A 22,196-nucleotide genomic window follows, 5' to 3' on the forward strand; every position below is an offset into this window, starting at 1 on the left:
TCACACAATGATAATCCAATTTGTCAATATTCGCAAGAATGGTAGACACGATCGGGCATTTTTGACTCAACTCAGATGTGATGTCTCAAAAGTAGTTGTTAGTGTATCATACAATTTTCTGTACATAAGTAAATGTTAGAGTACGCATAGCAGTGCATGCATATTGCATTTTTTAATATTAATTTCGCACTGTTGTATAAGTTTGAAAATTGTCAAATATATGTTTTCAGAAAATTCATACAACACACCGTTAATGTTATTTTTTTAATTGTTTCGTTATTTTTTTGTTTTCCTTTCCTACCCCCCCCCCCCCCATCCTGGCCCTATAGGGAGGTTTCGGGTTATTCGGTGGCAAGAAAGAGAAGTCGCCGAAAGAAGACAAATCTCCAAAAGAAAAGTCGCCTAAAGCAAGAAGTAAATCACCGAAAGAAAAAGAAAAGAAGGTCAAAGACCCTAAAGCGAAAGCTGTGCTTGATACGTCCAATGAAAGTTCTAACCTTGACACTTCTGGAGAAAAGAGTCCTGTCAAAGAACAGGAAAAACCTGGGTTCACTAAACCTTACGAATACATTGATACAGAAAAGAGTCCAACTCGTTCTAAGCCGTATATCCAAGGAGCATTTAGCTACGAAAAAGAACCTATCAATGAAGAAAGACAACGAGAACTTAATGAGTCACAAAGCCCTGCTACTAAAAAGGCAGGTCTTGCCTTTAATTATGCGCCAGGAGAAGAGAAGAAAGTCGCAGAAAGTGCTGAAAAACGCAAAACACCTGATGATCCGAGCAAGCTTAAAACTCCAGGCATTGATTACGTACAATCAGCAGCGCTTAAAGAACAAGCTAAAGCGAATCTCGTTGATCCTACTTTAGCATTATTAGATGCTGAAAGAGCCCACCACGAGGCCCCTGTGAAAGCAGCCGTTGCTGTACCCGTGGCAGCCAAACCGGAGAATGAAATACAAATTGTTATCATCACTGGCAAATATAACTCTAAAAATAAGAAACTCGATGACGCCAACGGAACTATTCTCATCACAAAAGGAACGTTGAATAAAGCTAATGGTAAAATTCAGACCGAAAAAGAATTAATAAATACCAAATCTGGGCAAATCAGTTACACAGATCCCGCTACTAGTAAACAAGAAGTTAAAAATGGACACGTTGATTCGAAAACTGGACACATATTGTTTACGTCCGGTGTCGTCGATCCCAAGACAGGCAAAATTGATCCAACATTAGCTCAACAGTATTGTTTCGTTGAGAAATCGGCAGATAAAGTTGGTGCTAAACCTGGTAGAGAAGTCGATCTTGTCGTTATTACTGGTAAATATGATGGAAAACATAAGAAATTAGACGCATCACATGGGTATATCGAAGTTTCTAGGGCTGTAGTAGGCCCAAATGGTGTAGTCAGTTCAAATTATGGTCCTATTGATACCAGAACAGGGAAGATTGATTACACAGATCCCAAAACGGGTAAACTTGATCCTAAACAAGCCTATGTCGATAATAAAACTGGCAATCTTACAGTTACGACTGGAGTTACTGACCCCAAATCAGGAAAAGTTGATTCATCTTTAGCACAGCAGTTTAGCATTGTTGAAAAAGACGCTACGAAGGCAAATCGAGAAGTAAGATTAGTCGTAGTTACAAGCAAATATGACTTGAAATCTAAAAAGTTAGATCCATCATTTGCTCATGTGGATGCCGTCAAAGGAGTGCTCAGTGGCAGTGATGGCAAAATCTATTCAGAATACGGAGTTATTGATCCGAGAACAGGAGAAATTGTGGTCACAGATCCAAATACAGGAAAACAAGAAGTTAAAAGCGCACAGGTTGACCCTAAAACTGGAAATATATTACTACTTTCTGGAGTAATTGATCCGAGAACTGGCAAATTGGATACCAAATTAGCCCAACAATACAGCATTGTTGATAAACCTACAGATACTTTTGCTTCGTTACCAGGAAAGGAAGTTCAGTTGGTAGCTATCACAGCTAAATATGATTCAAAGAGTAAGAAATTAGACAATCCTAATGGATTTGTAGAAATATCTCGCGCAATAATCAGCGATAAAGATGGCTCTATTCATACAAACTTTGGAGTTCTAGACCCTAAAACAGACAAAATCTATTTCACAGATACCAAGACAGGAAAGCGGGATTCCAAGCAAGCTATAGTGGATCCGAAATCAGGAAGTTATATTGTTACTTCTGGAGTCGTTGACCCCAAGACCGGTAAAGTTGATTCTGGACTCGGTCAACAATTGAGCATTGTAGATAGAGACGCTCCTAAAGGCATTCCAGAAAGACTTGTCAATTTAGTCATTGTAACATCTAAATATGACCCTAAGAGTAAAAAGTTGGACCTATCTGATGCTCATGTAGATTCTATTTCTGGTAAAATTGACGATAATGATAAAATAATTACAGAGTTTGGTGTAATTGACCCTAACACTGGCGAAATCACAAAAGTCGATCCTATCACAGGCAAACAAGAAGTTAAAAAGGCAATATTTGATTCCAAGACTGGGAATTTCTTACTGACATCTGGAGTAGTTGACCCACGGACTGGCCACGTAGACGCAAGCTTAGGGCAACAGTACACAATCGTAGACAAGCCTAAAGATAAATTTGCGTTAATACCTGGAAAGGAGGTACAGCTTGTCGTGATTACAAGCAAGTATGATCCTAAGAACAGAAGATTAGATAATCCGAACGGAGCCGTTGAGACGTCTCGTGGAATCGTCGCTGGGGATGGCAAAGTCCATACTAATTTCGGTATTATCGATCCTAAAACTGGAAAGATTGAGCTTGTTGACCCTAAAACAGGAAAACAAGAGATAAAACAAGCTGTCGCAGATCCTAAGACCGGTTATTTGATTATTTCATCGGGCGTCGTTGATCCTCATACAGGAAAAACGGATTCTTCTCTTGGACAGCAATTCACCATTGTAGATAAAGATGCTCGGAGAAGCACTCCTGAAAGATATGTTAACTTAGTAATTGTTACATCTAAATATGACCCTAAAAGTAAGAAATTAGATACCGCTAATGCACATGTGGATACTTTTCCTGGAAAAATTGAACCTGATAATAAAGTGCGCACGGAATTCGGTTTAGTTGATCCACATAGTGGCGAAATTATCGTGACAGACCCAGTTACTGGCAAACAAGAAGTTAAAAAGGCATCTGTTGATCCAAAGACAGGAAATCTACTTTTGACTTCGGGTGTAGTTGATCAGGCTACAAAACGTGTGGACACATCACTTGCTCAACAAATAAGTGTGGTGGAGAAGCTTAAAGACAAATTCACGACGGTGCCAGGCAAAGAGGTGCAGTTAGTCGTAATCACAAGCAAATATGACAGTAAAAATAAACGACTTGACAACCCTAACGGCCATGTTGAGACATCTAAAGGTATTATTGCCTCTGACGGCAAAATACATACCAATTACGGTACTATCGATCCTAAGACAGGAAAAATTGAGTGCGTTGACCCTAAAACTGGCAAGCCAGAGGTCAAGCAAGCTATATCTGATCCAAAAACAGGCAGTTTGCTATTGACTTCTGGAGTCATTGATCCTAAAACTGGTAAAACCGATTCATCATTAGCTCAACAGTTAACTGTAGTCGAAAAAGGTGCTCGGCCAAGCATTCCCGAGAGATGGGTTAACTTAGTAATTGTTACATCTAAATATGACCCTAAAACCAAGAAATTCGATCTTACTAATGCGCATGTCGATACTATCCCCGGAAAAGTTGGAAACGATGATAATATTGTCACTGACTTCGGCGCGATTGATCCTAAAAATGGTACTATAGTTATCACAGATCCTATCACGGGCAAACAAGAAGTAAAGAAAGCTACTGTTGACCCCAAGACTGGAAATTTGGTGCTTGCATCAGGCGTAGTTGATCCTCATACAGGACAAGTTGATCCTACATTAGGGCAACAGATAAGTGTTGTAGAGAAACCTGTAGATACCTTCACACCAGTACAAGGCAAGGAAGTCCAATTAGTTATTATCACAAGCAAATATGATCCTAAAAACAAAAGATTAGAAAACCCTAATGGTGTAGTTGAAACTTCAAATGGAGTTATTGCTTCTGATGGAAGAGTTCACACTAATTTCGGTGTTATAGATCCGAAATCTGGGAAAATTGACCAGGTTGACCCGAAGACAGGGAAAGCTGATACTAAATACGCATTCCCCGATCCGAAGACTGGTCATCTGATTTTAATAACCGGAGTAGTTGATCCCAAGACTGGAAAGGTTGACCCTTCGCTAGCACAACAACTTAGTATCGTTGAGAAGGAATCAAAACCATCTGACAGAGAAATTCATCTTGTGGTTATAACAACCAGGTACGATCCAAGAACAATGAAACTTGATATGACTCAAAGTCACGTAGACAGTGTTCCTGGCACATTAAGTGCCGATGGAAAGATTCGTTCAGCTATTGGTGTAGTAGATCCTGCGTCTGGAGAAATCATTGTAACAGACCCAAGGACAGGCAGACAAGAAATTAAGAAAGCTAAACTTGATCCAGCTACCGGTCATTTGACTGTGAGCGGCCAAGTTGTTGATCCGACCACAGGCAGAATTGATCCTAATCTAGTACAACAATACAGCATTGTAAATAAAGCTGTGGTTCCACATAGCAAGCCGGTCTCTAAAGGAGAAATCCGTTTAGTTATTGTAACAAGCAGATATGATCCTTACACCAAAACAGTTGACGCAGAAACTGGAACTATCGATGCCTCTAAAGGTTTCGTCAGCGCTGAAGACGGAAAGATTCATACCGATTTCGGTATTATCGATCCAAGATCAGGCCAAATTCTTTACAAAGACCCCGTCACTGGTAAACAAGAACTGAAACAAGCAGATATCGATCCGAAAACGGGCAATTTTGTCGTAACTTCGGGAATAGTCGACCCTAAGACGGGCAAAGTAGATCCTACATTTGCTCAGCAGTTGTTAATTGTTGATAAGCAAAATGTGTTGTCTAAAGTAGCACCAGTTTCCAGAGCTAGTGTATCACCTGCAAGGCCGACCCCATCACCATTAAAAACTCCTACTCACACGCCAGTTCAAAGTCCTATTCAGTCACCTGTGCGTACTTCATCGCCAATACAACAAGCTTCACCCATAAGCTCAGTCCTTCAAAGAACTTCACCAGTCAAACCAACAACGGCTCCTCCACCAGTTCCACCAAAGAGGAAGATTGTTAAAATCATGGTAATATTTACTAAAGTCGATCCTAAAACTAAAAAACCAGACTTACACACTGCAGAAGTTGAACATCTTACAGGAATCCTCGATCCGAATGGTCTTATTGAAACCAAATATGGTGTTATTGACTCACGTAAGGGTCATATTGTGATCAGTGATCCAGCTGGTCAGAAACAGACAAAAGAAGGAGTTGTTTTAGCCGAAACTGGACAAATCTTCATTCCATCGGGAGCGGTTGACCCGAAAACTGGAAAGATTGATAACAATTTAGGCATGATTCTTAGCGTCGCTAAACAAGACGATCCAGTTGTAGAAATTACAACTATTACTGGCCCTATTAATCCTAGAAGTGGACGAGTTATAATTGAGGAAGGTTCCATTGAACATACAAAAGGCAAAGTTGACGCTGACACTGGTCATATTTCAACAAAATATGGTGTTATTGATCCTTCAAACGGCGTAATTTTCACGACGAATACATTAGGAACTCAAGATACCAAGCCTGTCACTATTGATGAAAACAATGGACAGATAACTATTGCAGGAGTGGTAGATCCTAAGACTGGAAAAGTTGACCCTAATCTTGGCCAATGCATAGTGGTTGGAACTCATATCGATCCAGTAGTTGAGGTTACCACGTTTGTAGGCAAGGTTGATAACAAGAAAGGTGTTATAGAACCTAAGCATTCAGTTATTGAAAGCTCTACCGGACAATTCAATCCAGAAAACAATAAAATCGACACCAAATACGGTCAAATCGATCTTGTCAAAGGAACTGTCACATATAACGACCCAAAGACAGGTAAATTTGAGAGCAAGGAGCTCAAAGTCGATCCAGTTACCGGACAATTCTTACTCAGAAGTGGACAAGTCAACCCGAAATCTGGTAAACCTGATAAGGATATCGGAAGGATGATATGTTTGAGAATAATCCAAAACAAAGTCGATCCCGTATCAGGCAAACAAATTGTCTCTAATGATCCCAAGAATGTTAAAGTTGACCCGAAGACAAACCAAATTTGGATAGCTGGACCCAAAGATCCTCAAACTGGCGAAACACTCTACACTGCGGGGCAAGTTGACCCAGTCACTGGCTACATCATTACCATTTACGGTCGTATGGATCCGAAAACTGGTACAATCGTCAGGACAACAGACATTGACAAATCTCTCGTCAAAGTGGATCCAATCAATGGCCAAATATACACAGCTACAGGTGAAGTTGATGAAGATAACCAACCATTATACTCTGCCTCCCAAGTCGATCCTGGCACTGGTGAAATTTACACTAAACTAGGAAAGATCGATCCTAAAACGGGTAGATTAATAATAATTAGAATTTATGTCATCACGCAAAAAGACGACAAAGGTCGCGTCAAAGAAGTCGATCCTAAGGAATGTACGATTGACGAAACTACAGGCAGAATTATTACAACTAAAACAGTATATCTATACCAAATTGTTGATCCAATAACTGGCGAAACCATCGACGTAGACCCCGATGATCCAAGGCTCAAAGGCGCAAGAACTACAGTAACGCAAACTATGACGTTATCAGGCAAGATTGACCCAGTAACAGGTAGGATAAAAACAGAATACGGTGACATTGACCCCGACACAGGAGACATAGACCCAAGCACAGCTGTCAGAGACCCTGTCACAGGACAATTAATATTACATTACTCTCAAATAGATCCTTCTCACTTCGAAGACAAGAGCGGCAATTACACGATAGAGAAAGAAACACAAGATTTACCGGCAAATATCGATATCCAAACGGTGAATACTCACAAATTCTCAACTTTCGGTAAAGATGAAAGTCCAGCGCGTGGCGATGAGCCAAAATCCTTCACAGAATATACAACGAGCGAACACATAAGACATCAGGGATATGTATCCTCAACTCCTTTATCCTCAAAGATCCCGATTTCGCAGCGAAGCAAAAAAACACCCACGCCGCCCGTAGTCGTGAAAACTACTACGAAGCAACTGCTCACGAAGAATGATGAAGGAGTCACGCACAATGTCGAACAAGAGGTCGAAAATCTCGGTACCGGAGAGGTTACCTTCTCAACGCACACAAATAAGGTTCGTTTCATTTATTACCTTAGATTCAAATAATAACTGGCACATGAGACGCCACCCCGATTTTAAATGTTGTTTTCCTTTTTTGTGGCCTAATTTAGATTTTTTTAAAGCTTAGCTTCAGTAGCGATCAATGTTTCTATTTCCATGTATATAGTAAGCATGCTAGATTTTTAACCCTAACTAGGCTGAAAGTCTTGACCCGATGGAAGGGAAGAGCCCGTACGTTACTGCGAGAGCTGTCACCACGAGAACAGCTACTACACATCATGATTTGGATACGAAGGCGAAGACTCAACAAATGGAAGAAAAAACCGTAGCCCACACGCTGACTTCATCGGCAACAAGGCAAGAGCAAAGAGTTTTGACGCAAGAAGTCAAAACTATGGTCACAACGGGAGATCAGGTAAAATCCTCTCCAATATCTCAACAATGTACTCCGAAATCATGATTTTATGTTTTAATCATAGCATGTAACTGGCATTTTAAGTTTGTTTCTGTTTTCAATTTCAGTTCTTTTGTTTTTTAGACAGTTCTTTTGAAATGGCTATTTAAGACTACCCTCGCTCTTGCTATAATAATATTTATGAAACCATACCTTTGTGAAAAGGTGTTTTGAAAATGTCTTTGAGGGTGCATGATGTTATATTCTTTATATTTCTAGAAATAAAAAAATGTTTATACATTTATGACATTATAAGTTACACATTTAGGGAGCTAAAAATATCTAAAATAACATCTTAAAATGAAAACTAAGAATCTTTAATTAAATGCATGTTAAATGGAATTAATGAAAGTAGTCTTAAAGAGCCTGTAAATATATGAAAATAATATAAAATCAAATTCATTAGTATGTCAGAAAGAACTGTCAAACCTTGCATGTAATTTTGTTCTAATTTCGATTTTTGTTTTCTTCCCCTCCCCCACATCACGAATGGGCCATATGGATTGACTCCGGACTTGCCATAACACATAAAAACGGCATGAAACTAAACGCATTCCCAAATCCTTTAAATATCTATTTTCCTTTTACACAAGCATATATTTTAAAATTATTCTTTGACTTGAACTTAACTTTGGCAATATGTGATAATTTTATCACGTCACCTGGTGATCCGATTCGCACGTTATTTTCATCATTATAATTTGTCTATATCATTACGTTCCTAATTATATCAATATTATTGTCCATATCACTCAAATCCTCATACCTGTGGTAACCCCAATCCTAATCATATGGTCCAAATCACGGACGATCACAGCTAACAAGACGGGGCTCAGAAAGTTCAGTCAGCAGCGGAGATTCCGGCACACCGATAGATTTCGACGAAGGGGCAGGAGAAGGACACTATTATTTGACAGATGTGAGTGTAACAAAGGATGATCAGTATAATACTTGATATTAAAAAAATAATAATCACATCTAAAAATACCATTAGGTCTGGGCACATCTCTGAAAGTGGTGCCATATGTTGTTGTAGTGATAATAATATCAATTGAATTGGAGCTTTTTTCTTTATTCGAGTATTATACTTGTTTTCTATATTAAACAAAAACTATAAAATTAGAAAAGTAAGTCCCTGTTGATCTTTATACTAATATAGACTGGATTATCCGAAAAAAAGCTTTGTTTTTAAATTTAGGTTCATAGATCACAATATAGTGTGATGTGTCAATAAACTAGTGAGTATATCGATGTCGTGTGCAGCATGTGCGTGTGATGTGCATTTTGTATTTGCATGATTTTTCAAAACAGAATGTTAGATATACTACAAAATTTTATATTTATAAAAGAAAGAAATATGGAAAATTAGCTCTAGTATTGCCTATATTGTTAAATTAGGTAAAAGGTAAGTAAACATTAATTGGTTTTAGGAAGGTATTTATTTAAATTATTCCGAAGGTATACAGGTTTTCGACAAAAACATAGACAGAAAAAAACTTTATTACATTTAGCGAAATAAGATTTTGTTCTATCATAATTTTATATTTTTGATCGTCAATCGACGTCATCAATATTTGGAACAGAAAATATTATTTTTCATTAATTTTAAAAAAGTGTAATTTTATCTTAGAGGTTTGACATAGTCAACATCGCCAAAATACTTTGTAAAATAGAATTTTGTTTAATATTTCTACAAAATACTAAACAACAATAACGTCTCATAGGAACCTGGATCGTACAGAACAACCACAACAACGTCAGTGATCGGCAACGCTCCATTCGGCAGCATGGTGCACGGGGCCGCCACAAGGGTGAGTATTAGGACCTCTAACTTTTGTGTATTTTGGAAATTAGGTACCTAGAATATTTTTAGATTAGTAACCATATGTAGTACTTTCTCTTTCTAGCTATTACTTGAACAATACGTGTCTGTGTTTCTAAAATAGTACATTGTTCACGTAAATTACTTTGTGTTGCGCTTCAAAATACCTGAACATGATTTAAACAAAAATCTATATATAAGAATTTAAAAGAATTTTCACATACATTTAATCAAAGCATCACTCTTGACGTTTAGTTACAAGAGCACACACATTTTCTGTATTTAGATTGTAAAACTGAGACACACTAGTAGTATTTGACAGCGGCTTTCTCAAATATGCGGCTATTATAAATTAATATCAAACACCTATCAAAGAAAGGGACAAACCTCATAAATATTATTTTTTGTTTTGTCCATGTCTCTCTTAGTATTTCATATTGAAAGATCGAGACATATAAAACAATGACTTTACTGTTAGATAATGTTTTTAGTATTAACATTGTATTTAAAAATTGTATTTTGTGACTATTCCGAGCCTAATCTGAGAATAGCATTTTAAAGGGGACATAGTTAAGGGTGTTAAGTATTTAGTACCACAATGCCTCTACATAACCACAGTTGTAAGTAGCGTAGATGTAGAACAGTTATTTCCTCATCAGACGAGCACGGGCCCCCAAGAAGAAGAGAGTGCCCCGGCGGAAGGCGAAGTCGTCTCGTCACAGACCATTAGTTCGAAGACACGCACCGTTGAGACTATCACTGTAAGTTATCGTTACATTTTAAACTATTCGACATTAATTATTTAATTTCAGGACTATATTTGGTGAGTAATGAGCACGTAGACATATAATCTATGTCAGTATATTACCATACGTACATATTATGAAAATAAAAAATCTAAATAAAATAAAGATCTTAGAATTGGCCTTTGATATAAAGGTCACTTCACAGAACCACTCACCGATAAAATGTATTGTAATCTAACCAACACTAACTCCTAGATAAATCCGCCTGAAGTCATGTGCCATTCAGCCATTTGTGAAAGACAATTTTCTATATGATATAAGCTATCAGAAACATAAAAACACGTAGCACTTCCACATGCTGTCTCTTTTTCCCATATTGTGTAAAAAAAAAAAGAAAGTGTGGACGCAATGACGAGCTACGCGATTCATGATAGCCCCCCAGCTACTGCATCAGCAAGCGATGAAACATGCCCTTGCGCATTTAAGCCCGCCCGAATGGTAATACTAAGTGTAACACATTAGTGTTTTTTTTTAACATTCGCGCTTTCAAACTGTAACAAATTCATCCACAGTACAAAACGGAACGTAACGGCGTGGTGGAAACGCGCGTGGAACAGAAGATCACGATCCAGTCGGACGGCGACCCCATCGACCACGACCGCGCGCTCGCCGAAGCTATTCAGGTAGTTACACTTCTTCTCCATCGTTTGATTCTCGAGAGTCTCAGCGTCAGTAATATTGTATTTTTCTTCCACTGTCCTACGGTGTGGTCGATAATCAATACCCTATAAGACTTTCATATCAATCTTAACACTCTCCTTCCATCTGCCTTCCTCTGATTCTCCATCCGTCTACCTAAATCTGTATTCTTCACCTTTTTTGATATAAATATAAATACATATATAACAACAAATCACACAGATTGAGCTAGCCCCAAAGTAAGTTCGAGACTTGTGTTATGGTATACTAACTCAACGATACTATATTTTATAACAAATACATATATAGATAAACATCCAAGACCCGGGCCAATCAGAAAAAGATCATTTTCCATCATGACCCGACCGGGGATCGAAATCGGGACCTCTCGGTTCAGTGGCAAGAACTTTACCACCACCACCGCCACCGAGGTCGTAAAATATTCTTATAATAAAATTGAATATATGAATCTGTCTTGCCAATTGTAGGTATTATTTATTTATTCATTGACAATAGAAAACATTGATGTTTAAATTGTAGCAAGCGATTTTCCTCTTCATATCTAACAATGTTGTGTTGCCTTGCAACCGATGTAAATATTCACACGAAGTTATGTATGTCTATTGTCAATTTCTTCTCGTAACTGCCCAGCATTAGCATATTTTCAATTATTTGTTTATTGCTTTGGATGTGTATATTTATATTAATGATAATAGCTACCTATTTCTAGTCTTAAGATACTATATATGCTTGATGTAACTCATCCATGCAGTGCGCCACAAACCTCACTGTTTTTCGAAGTGAAATTTATTGTCACGCTCAAATAATCCTTGTAACATGATGCAATAAATAAATAAAATAAAGAAGGCTGGGGTTGTTAACACCGGGTGTTTCTTCCATTCCCATTCATGCACAGACCATTGTATTTACGTTTGTTTCTACTTTCTATAAATGAACGTTTAAATGCCCTCGTATAATCGCACAATTTCAGTGCGCCGACACAACGAAATGTGAATATCATAATAATGTTATAATATAATTGTCTTCGCGATGTTTCTTTTCTACAAAACAAATCTGTCATCCACCATTTTTAGTTGTTGTTACTTTTAAATGTATTTGCTCGTGATTTACCAGCCCTAAATAAACAATCTTTGTCAAATACCAAGTATAATTATTTCTAATATATACTCAGACAAGATCCCACATAATATAAATATTACAGTAATACCACATGCTACTTTACTAATTACAGGAAGCCACAGCGATGAACCCTGACATGACTGTAGAGAAGATCGAAATCCAACAACAGAGCACACAACCGTAACCCCTCAACACTTCGACCGGCCGCCATCTTGAAGCGACGCCATCTTGTGCGCCGTAATAAAATGGCCGCCGTAACTCGAACGCTCTCACCCATTTTTGCAACCAAGAAACGATGGCGGCTCCACTGCGCTACTTGTATGTATAAACAATTTGAATACATACATAGGACTTAGCTGTAAGTTAAATCACTGCGAATAATAATTATTAAGTTATTTAATTATTGATTAAACATTTATATTGGATGTTGTGACGTCAAAACGCACTTTACTATAAATTTATTACGAGTTAAGTACGCAGTTAATGTAAAAATATAAAGTAAGACGAGCATTTGCAATTTTTTTATGGCTTAGGCTAAGGCAGTTCAGATTCCGGCTTTTAGCAATCGACGTTGCCATAGTATAAAGTGTTCGTGTTAAATCCATTGCGAAGTTTTCGATATGATAGCTTTAAAAATGTCACACGAGGTAAACCACCGTTTTAGATTAAAAAAATATGCTCCCTCTCTATATTTTATCGTGTAACCACTACAGTGTAATATGGGACTAATAAAAAAAATATATATTCGTTGCTTGGTGTTGAATTTTATATTTATTTGATGTTTAATCTTCGAATGTTAAAAAATATTGGTTGATCGTGAAGAATCACATGTGTGTCTGTTATAACATATTTTTATATATCAATATATAAAACGTTGTAACAAAATTTAACACGAAATTTATTTCCGAACAAATAAATTTATTATTTAAAATATAACATCAAGCAACATGAGACTTGTTATCAAAATATAATATATGTCGTGTTGCTGCAGCCCCTACTCACCATTAGGTGCTACTACTACTTAGGAAATAAGATTATATGTTAGTACCGAGCCCCTAAACTGACGTGGACCGATACCTATAATTTTAAAGGACAATTTGTATTTTTTTTTCCATAATATAACACAACAATGCACAAATTTTCAATTTTTTAAATATTGACAACTTTTCGTTATTTTAACTCCATAATTTTCAATAATTAAAACAGGAATAGTTTACACGTTCATTAATTAAAGTCGAAAATTCAATTCAAAATAACACAAAACTGCTCGTGTCACAATTAATAATATTTGTCTGTTTTAAAATTTTATATTTAAATTATAACATCGTTATTCCCAGCGTGCCTTTACTAGTTATCGGGCGGAAAAATCTATGCCTATTATATATGATATGGGAAAATTGAGCAACAATGTTATATTTCCACATTGACATTACACGTCACACTTGTCGCCAATTCGTATTTTCAGCTTGATCGGTGTTAGGTAACGGCCAGTCAGTATTTCATTATTACACATTCACGGGCACTGAGCTGTTATACGAATAACACATGACGAACAAACACATCACAATATTTATTTTTTCGATTGAATGCCCATATTTAAAATAATATTTTTGGTCAAGAGTACATTTTATGATGCGTGGCAATATAATTTTCTTGATTATGACAACGTCAATCAGACTGAACGCGACACTCAAATTCTCAATATTTGTTTTATAGTACGTTCTTTTTTTTTTTACAAATAATATATGAATATGATTCTCAATATGATGTTGTATGTTATTCGTGTCTCGGTTGTTTGAATAATCATTTAAATCACCATTTTTGTATCTAAAACAGGACATTCCAGTTTTGAAAGAAGCTAGACATCTAGCTTTTAATAGCAATGACACTAAGTGTTTTTTTTTATTATTTCGATGTAAGGTTGTTTCTGTATGTAATATTAAATTATCGTTTTGACTTAACGGGCGACACTTTTATATTATAATAGTTAACAATAAAATAGTCTTTTATTGTTTAATATAGACAAGCTAGATCGAGACATGACAAATTGTGGATATTTTAATCTAAATTTTAATGATTAAATAAAATCTCTAATACAATATTTCTTCCAGTAGTATCAAAATGGTGTTTCGAAAAGTCAAAACGTTAGTTTATAAATTGAAATGATACTGATATTGTACAATTATTATTAATATATTTCTTACACATAGAATTAAAGTTTTTTAATGATAAGTTTTATTATGAAGTTATCGACCCTGATTGTAAATCAGATTTTAAATGTAAACGTTCTTTCATTATTTCTTTTTTTATGTGGCGATCATCTACAATATATAAATGGTTAGGCATTAATTCATATGCCGTATAACAGGAAAAAAATCTTTGAATTACCAAAAGGCTTTTTTTGGGTGAATTTGATGTTTTGTGCCTAAATCTATTATTGGTCTCTAATTTTTTCTTTTCTGTTTCTCTTAATTTAATATTCGTGAATATAGACTATGGCATGTTCTAGAATTATCTGTAGGGTACAGCTGAAAAGAAAATAACTTATACTCAAAATAGAGCGACATATACAATTTTATAGAATTACGTGGTTGTTGTAACCACATAATATATATTTGCGTTATTATATATATATAATAATGCTGTGTTCGGCTGTACAGATCAGGTCTCCGTTGTTTCGTCCTTATATTTATTGAAGATGTTTATTTTTTTTTAATATTCGCCCGACCTCGATTATTTGTATTAATAAGAGGAAGTTATCAAATAGAAATTACAATAAAATGCTTTGTTTTAATCCTGTCGTTTTATTTTTAAAACATTTACTCGAAAAGTGCAGCCTGGAATATAATTCTTATCCGTTTTAAATATTTTATCACCACTTACTATTAAAATGTTAAGTTATGTAAAGAAGGTTTCGCTCCCATGTCCCGTCTGTCTGTATGGTATCTATGTCTAGTTACGGTACAATATATGTACAGACGTATAAACTCAAAAACTACCAGGCGAATGTTTGTACGGTTTTCAGCAATATACAGGGTTACTGGTATCTAACGCATAGCCTTCCAAAGATGCATAAGGTACATAGAGACTAACATCTTTTGTTCTACGACTTTTGTGTAACCGTAATAAAAAAAAAATCCTTTTTTAGTTGTAGTTTCTAAAAAAAACGTTAACTCTATGTTCGATTACGCTACATAGGTACAGGTCTACCACTTTTATAAGTTACACCGATGTACCTGCGCAGAAGTCTAATTTTTGTACGGCGCGAAAATATTTTAGCCATGATTACCCGCGAACAGAGCTGACCGCTATTGGCTGACGCGCACGCGCCTACTCTGAGTCCGCGCCGTCGGGTTACGCACGAATCATTGATTTTTTTTTTATTTTAAGACTTATGCCCTTTTTATATTTAATTGTTTAGAATCGCAAATTAGATTGATTGTTTTTATATGAAATAAAAAAAGTACGAATCACTTAAAGTCGTAGAATAAAAGTTGCTTGTTTTGAACCCAAGTAGTCTTTAGGAGGTTTTGCGTTCGATAAAAGTAACCCTGTATGTAACTTTTTTTTTCTAACTATGCCATAACAATTGAAATGCATTCTTTAAATATACTTTTACTATTTATATAATAAAATCATAATAAATTATATACCTAACACTTCCTCAGGAATGACACTATTTTTTAATTTACCATCAACAGACCGACATACTAGAATGTTAGAAATTTTAAAAAATAAGGCACAGAGCAACTAAGTGCTATAATATTATCATAAAATATTTATTAATAAACTCATCTTGTTACTCAGCCTGTATAAAACCTAGGTTGATTATAACTATTTTTTAACTGTCGCTTTTCACGTACGTGCACATTAAATACCCGTATTTAATTTATTAGATCTCAAACGTTATGGGAAAGTTTATTTTTAACCCCCGACGCAAAAAGAGCGGTGTTATAAGTTTAACGTGTCTGTCTGTGTATCTGTCTGAGGCATCGTAGCTCACAAACGGATGAACCGATTTTCGTTTAGTTTTTTTGTGTCATAGAGTGTTCTTTTTGTGTGTCAGAGTGTTCTTTTGGCCATGATTCATGAAAATCGGTTCAGATGAAGTTGTAGCGATATGAATATTGAAAGTCGTCGTTTTTTTAATTTGTCTAACAAATAAACTTGATCTCGATAATGTCCTACGGAGGTGCTATTACTATTTTGACAAGTCCAAATATCGTTCAAAAATGTTCATTGTTTTTTTTTACATCTTGAAAAACAGTGATGATCATTCTGTGATTCTTCAAAATGGCATCAAACAACTTGACGACCTCCGTGGTGTTGTCACTACCACGCCCGACTGCTGGATTCCCAGGGCGGGTAAATCACAAATATTTGTTTCTGAATGTGCTTTGTTCCCTTTCTGTGTTCGTGTCCATCGGACTTGCGATACAAGCTTGGTGCTTAGCGTGGGCCGTTGAGTGTTGTCCATTAATTTTGACCGGTAGCCTATTATTGGCGACATCAAAACAGCGCTTCGGTAATGGTATGTGTGAATGTCTTCTCTTCATACTTGAGTCCTCTGTCGCCGAGACTGAACGGAGAGACGCCGTTCGTTTGGAGGTAGTACTTCCCCCTAACTGTGGGCTTGGATGCGAAGCCCATGTAGCTGAAAAATAAGGTGTCAAATTCAAAATTCTTTGTTCAAATTTAGGATATGATATACAATACTTATTGCCCTCAATAAAATTACCTAAAATCTATGGCTCCGACTGAAGACTGAGGGTGGTTAAAGAGTACCATTTGACCACCGTCTGTCTCCTGGTCAGACACGTCAGAAAGCGGACGTCCTGGCTCCAGCTAAGCGGAAGTAACCGGAAAAACGCTCTGATAAGAGATACCAAATCTTGGCCTTGATAGTTAAATAGGCAAGTAAAAATAAATATGCTTGGCTTGATTTTCTCCTTATCCCGGCTCCACATTGTCGTCGAACAGTTTGCCAAACTTCGGGGGATTACGTGAACATTGCGTAGTTATTATGAGAAGAATGAGAACAAGATCCCGCCAAAGTTTGTCAAAGTGTTCGACGACAGTCTGGGAGTTGAACATTACCTGATGTTCTTCAAACACTTCCCAAACTTGAAATCGTCCCAACTGTTGCACTCGACAGCCGGGAACGCCTGCTCATTGAGCACGGACTCACAGAAGAACAGCCATGACATCCCGTGGCAACACCCTGGAGACAGGTTGCAGCCTGGTTGGGCTGACCCACCGTTGGGGTAGTAGTCCACGTGACCTGGAAGTATATCTCAGCCAATGACCAAGAAAACCATATAGACGACAGACGAATGTAACCAAATGAGATACCTATGTAAGCGCTCTGTCTCGTTTCTTCTCATGTATTTATAATAATGCATATCTCTTTCTTTGTAAGATCGAATTGGAATATATGACGTATCTATAGTTTTCACTGTCTACGACACCAGCTAATAAAATTCCAGTGATTGACATTAGACCGGTTAATATAATCTAACTCACCAACTGGCTCTTCAATTCCCAGCACTCCTGCATTTGTGTGAATGGCGTCTACAAATTCTGCATCCGACGCCTACAAAAAAAAACAAAATAACAATAAGAAAAAGTATATATTGACTAGCTGCGTTCCGGGGCTTTGCTCCTGTAGGAATTTCGGGATAAAAAGTACCCTATGTGTTATTCCAGGTTATTTTACCAAATACCAAATTTCATAACAATCGGTCGGCATATAATGCGTGAAGAGGTAACAACTTTCGCATTTTTAATATTAGTTGGGATTGGAATTATATTATACCTATATTACAACATTGAGTTCTTCTTGTAGGGCGTAAGAAGATTCAAGTTTAGAGTTCACTCGTCAGAAGCAGCCTGCATAAGTTTGGAATCTCTGGTTCCTTTGTCTTGCATTTTCTTCAATAACTTTCTCCGTTATTCTTTCTTTCTCTTTCATCGAAGCGTGTTCCTGATTACATTCTATTGTGTTATTTTGAAGTTTGAGGTCCCAGTAAAATATATGTTTAGAAAGGTGTTGCGTATTCCATTCATTACCAAGCGGCCGGCGGTCAGAAATCATGATAAGCGTACGATTTGTATCTTCCATTGAATATCTGGATGACTGGACCTCCATAATACCTGTAACCTCAGCTCCTTGTCCCCCTGCGTGAAGCACGGCCCGGCCGGGTCGAGCCCGGTGATGCGGCCGACCAGCCGGCCCGTGAGCTGTCTGAACTTCTTGCCGGTGAAGCTGGCCATGTGTGAGCCCAAGCTGTGCCCGATTATGTGGATGGAGGACGCGCTGATACCATCTGAAAAGGTTCCAATATATCTTTGACTTCTTTGACTAGATGTTGCGCGGGGCTTCACTCATGTGGGAATTTTTAGATAAAATATAGCCTATAGCAATCTTGGATAAAGTACCTTTCTAATCGTAAAAGAATTTTTGAAATATGTTCGGTTGTTTCGGTGATTATCCGCCTCAAACATACAAACTCACAAATGATTATCTCTTTGTAATAATAATAAATTTGTGTACTACAGATAGCTACAAGTTTTTGTTAACGAGATTGCTTTTATCCTTTCATTGTATCGGCTCATATCTCTCTCATTTGAGAGTGGTTCTCAGAGCGTGACCTTAGGTTTAAAGTAAACTCGGAACTATGTGTGTGCGCATCACAAGTAACTTATAGGCGTTTAGTTCTCAATAAGTAACTGCTTACTGTTGACCAAAGCAGCCAGCACGTCTCCAAGCTTCTGCCCTATGAAGCGGACATAGCTGGTGGATCGCAGGTACCACCAGTCGATCAGGAAACCCGCGTCCAGCGCCATGACGTGGTGTATGCCTGACAATATTAACACACTCTATCACTACATATAATAAAACAAAGTAGCTTGTCGCTGTCTGTCCTAATCCTAACAAATAAGTATTATAACTGCAAAAGTAAGTTTGTTTATGTGTTAGGTACCTCTTCAAGCTTTACCTGTTCAACTTTTTACCTTTTTGAAATTTTGCATAGACATAGTTTGAAGTACGAAAGAAGGTGTGTCCTTCTTTCGTACCTTTCATCCTGGAAAAATAAATGCTTAGACATCAAGAATTTTTAAGAAATTTAGTGGAATTAGGGAAGTACCTTTAACAAACAGCGCTTGGCTTACATTCCCAAAATCTGACTCCCTTGGACTGGAGGTGAACCCGTGAATGTAGATAAACAGCTTCTCATCTGGGGAGAAAGTGCGCGCCTCCTCGACTATGGCTTGCGCGGCTGAGTTTATATTGTACGTGCGACTTTCGTTATCACTGGAAAATGAAAATAAAGTAGTTTTAAATGGCATACGTACTAGTTCGACTCTTATAGGACGTATGCATTAAATAATAGATTTCAATAGATTTAAATAAAATCTAAGTAAAATGAATAAATAAAACGTAGTAAGCTTATTTTGAGCGATGAGAAATCGAGCTACATTATGGGTTGCGGAAATCGATGGTCGTGAATTACAACTGGTAATGGTAGTCAGAAGATAAATTTAGAGTCTAAGTTTATCCATAGTTTATTATATTAACTATTCTAAAACTTAGATGAATAAAATAATATTCAACGATTACCGTGAGACGTATTTGAGAGTTAGAGCGTTGACATCAGGTTCGTTTTTGCCTGCGAGTTGTTCGTAGGTCACCCCCTGAAGGAGCTTCACCTGGTCACCTGGTAACAGGCCTTGCTGTAAATGTGCGTGACAAGCCAAGCAGACTTTCTATCTATCGTCATGTAACCGTCGAATTTACTCAAATCATGATTCTTTTTAAACTTAACGTCATTGTTGTACTGGTATAGGTATTTATGTAGGTACATATGATTTTTTTTTAGTTCTCTTTTCTCTTTAATTAATTATGCAAATATTTCAGCAAGTCTATCATTTTCAACAACAAGAAAGAAAAGCATGGATTTTTTTTTAACTTCAAATTTTTAAAAGACGTTCCTTTGCTGTTCTTCAAAGAAGAATTACGGCTCAGAATTGAACTGCGTGAGTTCAGAACCGTTACTCTAACTGATTCGAATTGTACTTTACCCTTTGAATTGCAACACGAATATGTTCATGAACAACAAGTATGGAAGGTGAGAACTACATAAAATGCTTACACGCTGTGAAAACAGCACTGGTGATAGCTTTGATCACCGCCATTGGAATTTCAGCAAAGTCCGCCTGCACTCCGATATCGCTGCTGGACTGACCATTCTGCCCATCACTGATGCTGGATTGGTTATCTTCTCCATCGTTACTTTTGAATTGATGTTCTTCTCCGTTATTGATTTTTATGTGAAGATATTCTTCCTGATCAACGTTGCGTCTTGACTGATCTTCTTGACAGCCGGTGAAGGAGATCGCCGTGAGAATTATGACGGCTTTGATGATGTCCATTATCTGTGATATTAGAGGTAATTTTTCATTGATGATTCAATATTTGTGAGGTGAATCAAAGAGGCACCAAATCAAAATTGAGTAAGGTTTCCTATTGTGACAACTTTATGAAATTCTTGATTGAAGAAATAGTCGAAGCTCGGAGATGGAAAGGAAAGCCTCGCCATTCGTGGATCAGCAGGAGGAGAAAATCGTATCGTATAGGGAGGTAAATCGATGGCCGAGAATAGATATAAATGTAGGCAGCTCTACCGACAAGAACAAAATCTTAAATGCTCGATGATGTATTGTGTCACCGATACCATTAGTGGTCCCAGCTACGCAGGATTAGGCAAAAGCCTGTCTTCAATCACTCACCTTGCATGTAACCAGCAATGAAACTGGTGTTTTTCAACACTAATTGCCTTTTTATATTGTATTTATACAATTTTATGACCCTAATAGGATCTTATCGTATCCGGTCGATAATAGTTGGGCCTACCATTACTTTCTCCTTAAGCTACTGTTCGTCGTGACTTTGAAGACGCGGGTTCGAATCCCACAGGAACCTCTCTCGAGCGTGATCCCGGTTCCAGTATTTCACTGTCGGCTGTGACGCCTCTAAGCCCTAACTTAACATTTGTAAGTTAGGCTTGGGTTTTTATACCTTAGACTTCAACGCTTTTTTTCATATTTAGATAAAATCCCAAGACACGGAAGATAAGATGACAGATAGGTCAATCTGAAATATATTCTTTTCCATCTTCACCTGATCGGGAATCAAACCCGCGACCTCCTGTGTCCGGCGCGATAATCGTTATAGATCGCAGAGGCATGCATAATTTATCTCTAATATCTTGTTCGATTGCCATATTAACCAGATGAACATAAAATTTTATACATTCGAATTGATAGCCTCCTTTTTAGGAGTCGATAAGTCTATTTTAAGATTTTAATTTATGTCTAATTCATGTAAATGTTATGGTGACATAAATACAATTTACGTCTTTATCGGAACTGGTTCGAACGTTAATAGATGTTTAAAGGGTATAAAAATAAATTAAATTCCCTCTCATTGACAACGTAGTTCAGTACGAGTAGGTATATCTCCTAACGTATATCTCTTTACCTCCCAACGCAAATATAGGCGTAGAAGTTAGGATGTGTATCTTTAATTTTATTTATTGACACATAAACAGTGTTTAAATAGTTGACCTATAAATAAAATATAAATATAAATTAAAACTAGCGTGTGGTGAAAATAATTATAACAACATAACATGTTAGGCTTAAATAATACAAAGGGTACAATGGTTGGTTGAATAACCGAGAAAGAGTGTATCTGTACATATGGTGCTGCGCCATTTAGTTCCACGCACGAGTTGATTTTGTTTTGGATTTTTTGTTTGAAATTATAATAGCCTCGATCCAAAGCTAAGGGGATATATTTTTTACACTCTCAAAAGTATGGTATTGTATTGTGTTGTCCGAGTTATCGATTCCGCTAACACTTGTTCAACTTTCGTGCAATCAATCAAGGAACTTAGAAATCTACAGAATTACGGTTTTGCAATCGACAGGAAAAAATAAATCTAATTTCCATCTGCCTG

General features: G+C 37.0%; 2 protein-coding genes across 10 annotated transcripts in view; one reads left to right on the plus strand and one right to left on the minus strand.

The window, feature by feature from the left end:
- The window catches only part of LOC128680008 (protein 4.1 homolog), a 79,647-nt gene extending 64,679 nt beyond the window's left edge, over positions 1–14,968 (plus strand). For 7 of the 9 annotated variants that reach the window (XM_053762654.1, XM_053762651.2, XM_053762650.2 and 4 more), the window contains 7 exons: positions 330–7,325; positions 7,510–7,728; positions 8,585–8,686; positions 9,492–9,578; positions 10,249–10,350; positions 10,908–11,018; positions 12,287–14,968. In XM_053762654.1, coding sequence (XP_053618629.1) covers positions 330–7,325; positions 7,510–7,728; positions 8,585–8,686; positions 9,492–9,578; positions 10,249–10,350; positions 10,908–11,018; positions 12,287–12,358 — 7,689 coding nt within the window. In that variant the 3' untranslated portion in view covers positions 12,359–14,968. The remainder of the gene's footprint in view (positions 1–329; positions 7,326–7,509; positions 7,729–8,584; positions 8,687–9,491; positions 9,579–10,248; positions 10,351–10,907; positions 11,019–12,286) is intronic. The other 2 variants (XM_053762655.2, XM_053762656.2) reach the window with 2 other exon arrangements.
- Positions 14,969–14,974: 6 nt separating this feature from the next.
- On the minus strand, positions 14,975–22,094 carry LOC128680015 (phospholipase A1-like). Its single transcript, XM_053762666.1, has 9 exons — positions 20,965–22,094; positions 20,328–20,610; positions 19,796–19,892; positions 19,323–19,489; positions 18,912–19,034; positions 18,328–18,500; positions 17,698–17,767; positions 17,272–17,455; positions 14,975–16,828 (listed from the first exon to the last, which is right to left on the minus strand). The coding sequence occupies exons 2-9, from the start codon at positions 20,605–20,607 to the stop codon at positions 16,684–16,686; spliced, it is 1,239 nt and encodes a 412-aa protein (XP_053618641.1). The 5' UTR covers positions 20,608–20,610; positions 20,965–22,094; the 3' UTR covers positions 14,975–16,683.
- Positions 22,095–22,196: the final 102 nt, after the last annotated feature.

Source organism: Plodia interpunctella, chromosome 22 (assembly GCF_027563975.2).
Source record: "Plodia interpunctella isolate USDA-ARS_2022_Savannah chromosome 22, ilPloInte3.2, whole genome shotgun sequence".
In the NCBI taxonomy this organism is placed as follows: Eukaryota; Metazoa; Arthropoda; class Insecta; order Lepidoptera; family Pyralidae; genus Plodia; species Plodia interpunctella.

Bases quoted from the DNA above. Each gene is read 5' to 3' on its own strand.
- LOC128680015 (XM_053762666.1), bottom strand. From the start codon at position 20,607: ATGGACATCATCAAAGCCGTCATAATTCTCACGGCGATCTCCTTCACC. The intron at 17,768-18,327 runs GTATTATGGAGG...TTTTTTTTGTAG, and splicing joins ACAAGGAGCTGAGGTTACAG to GCGTCGGATGCAGAATTTGT. The intron at 16,829-17,271 runs GTAATGTTCAAC...CTTATTTTTCAG, and splicing joins AAGTGTTTGAAGAACATCAG to CTACATGGGCTTCGCATCCA.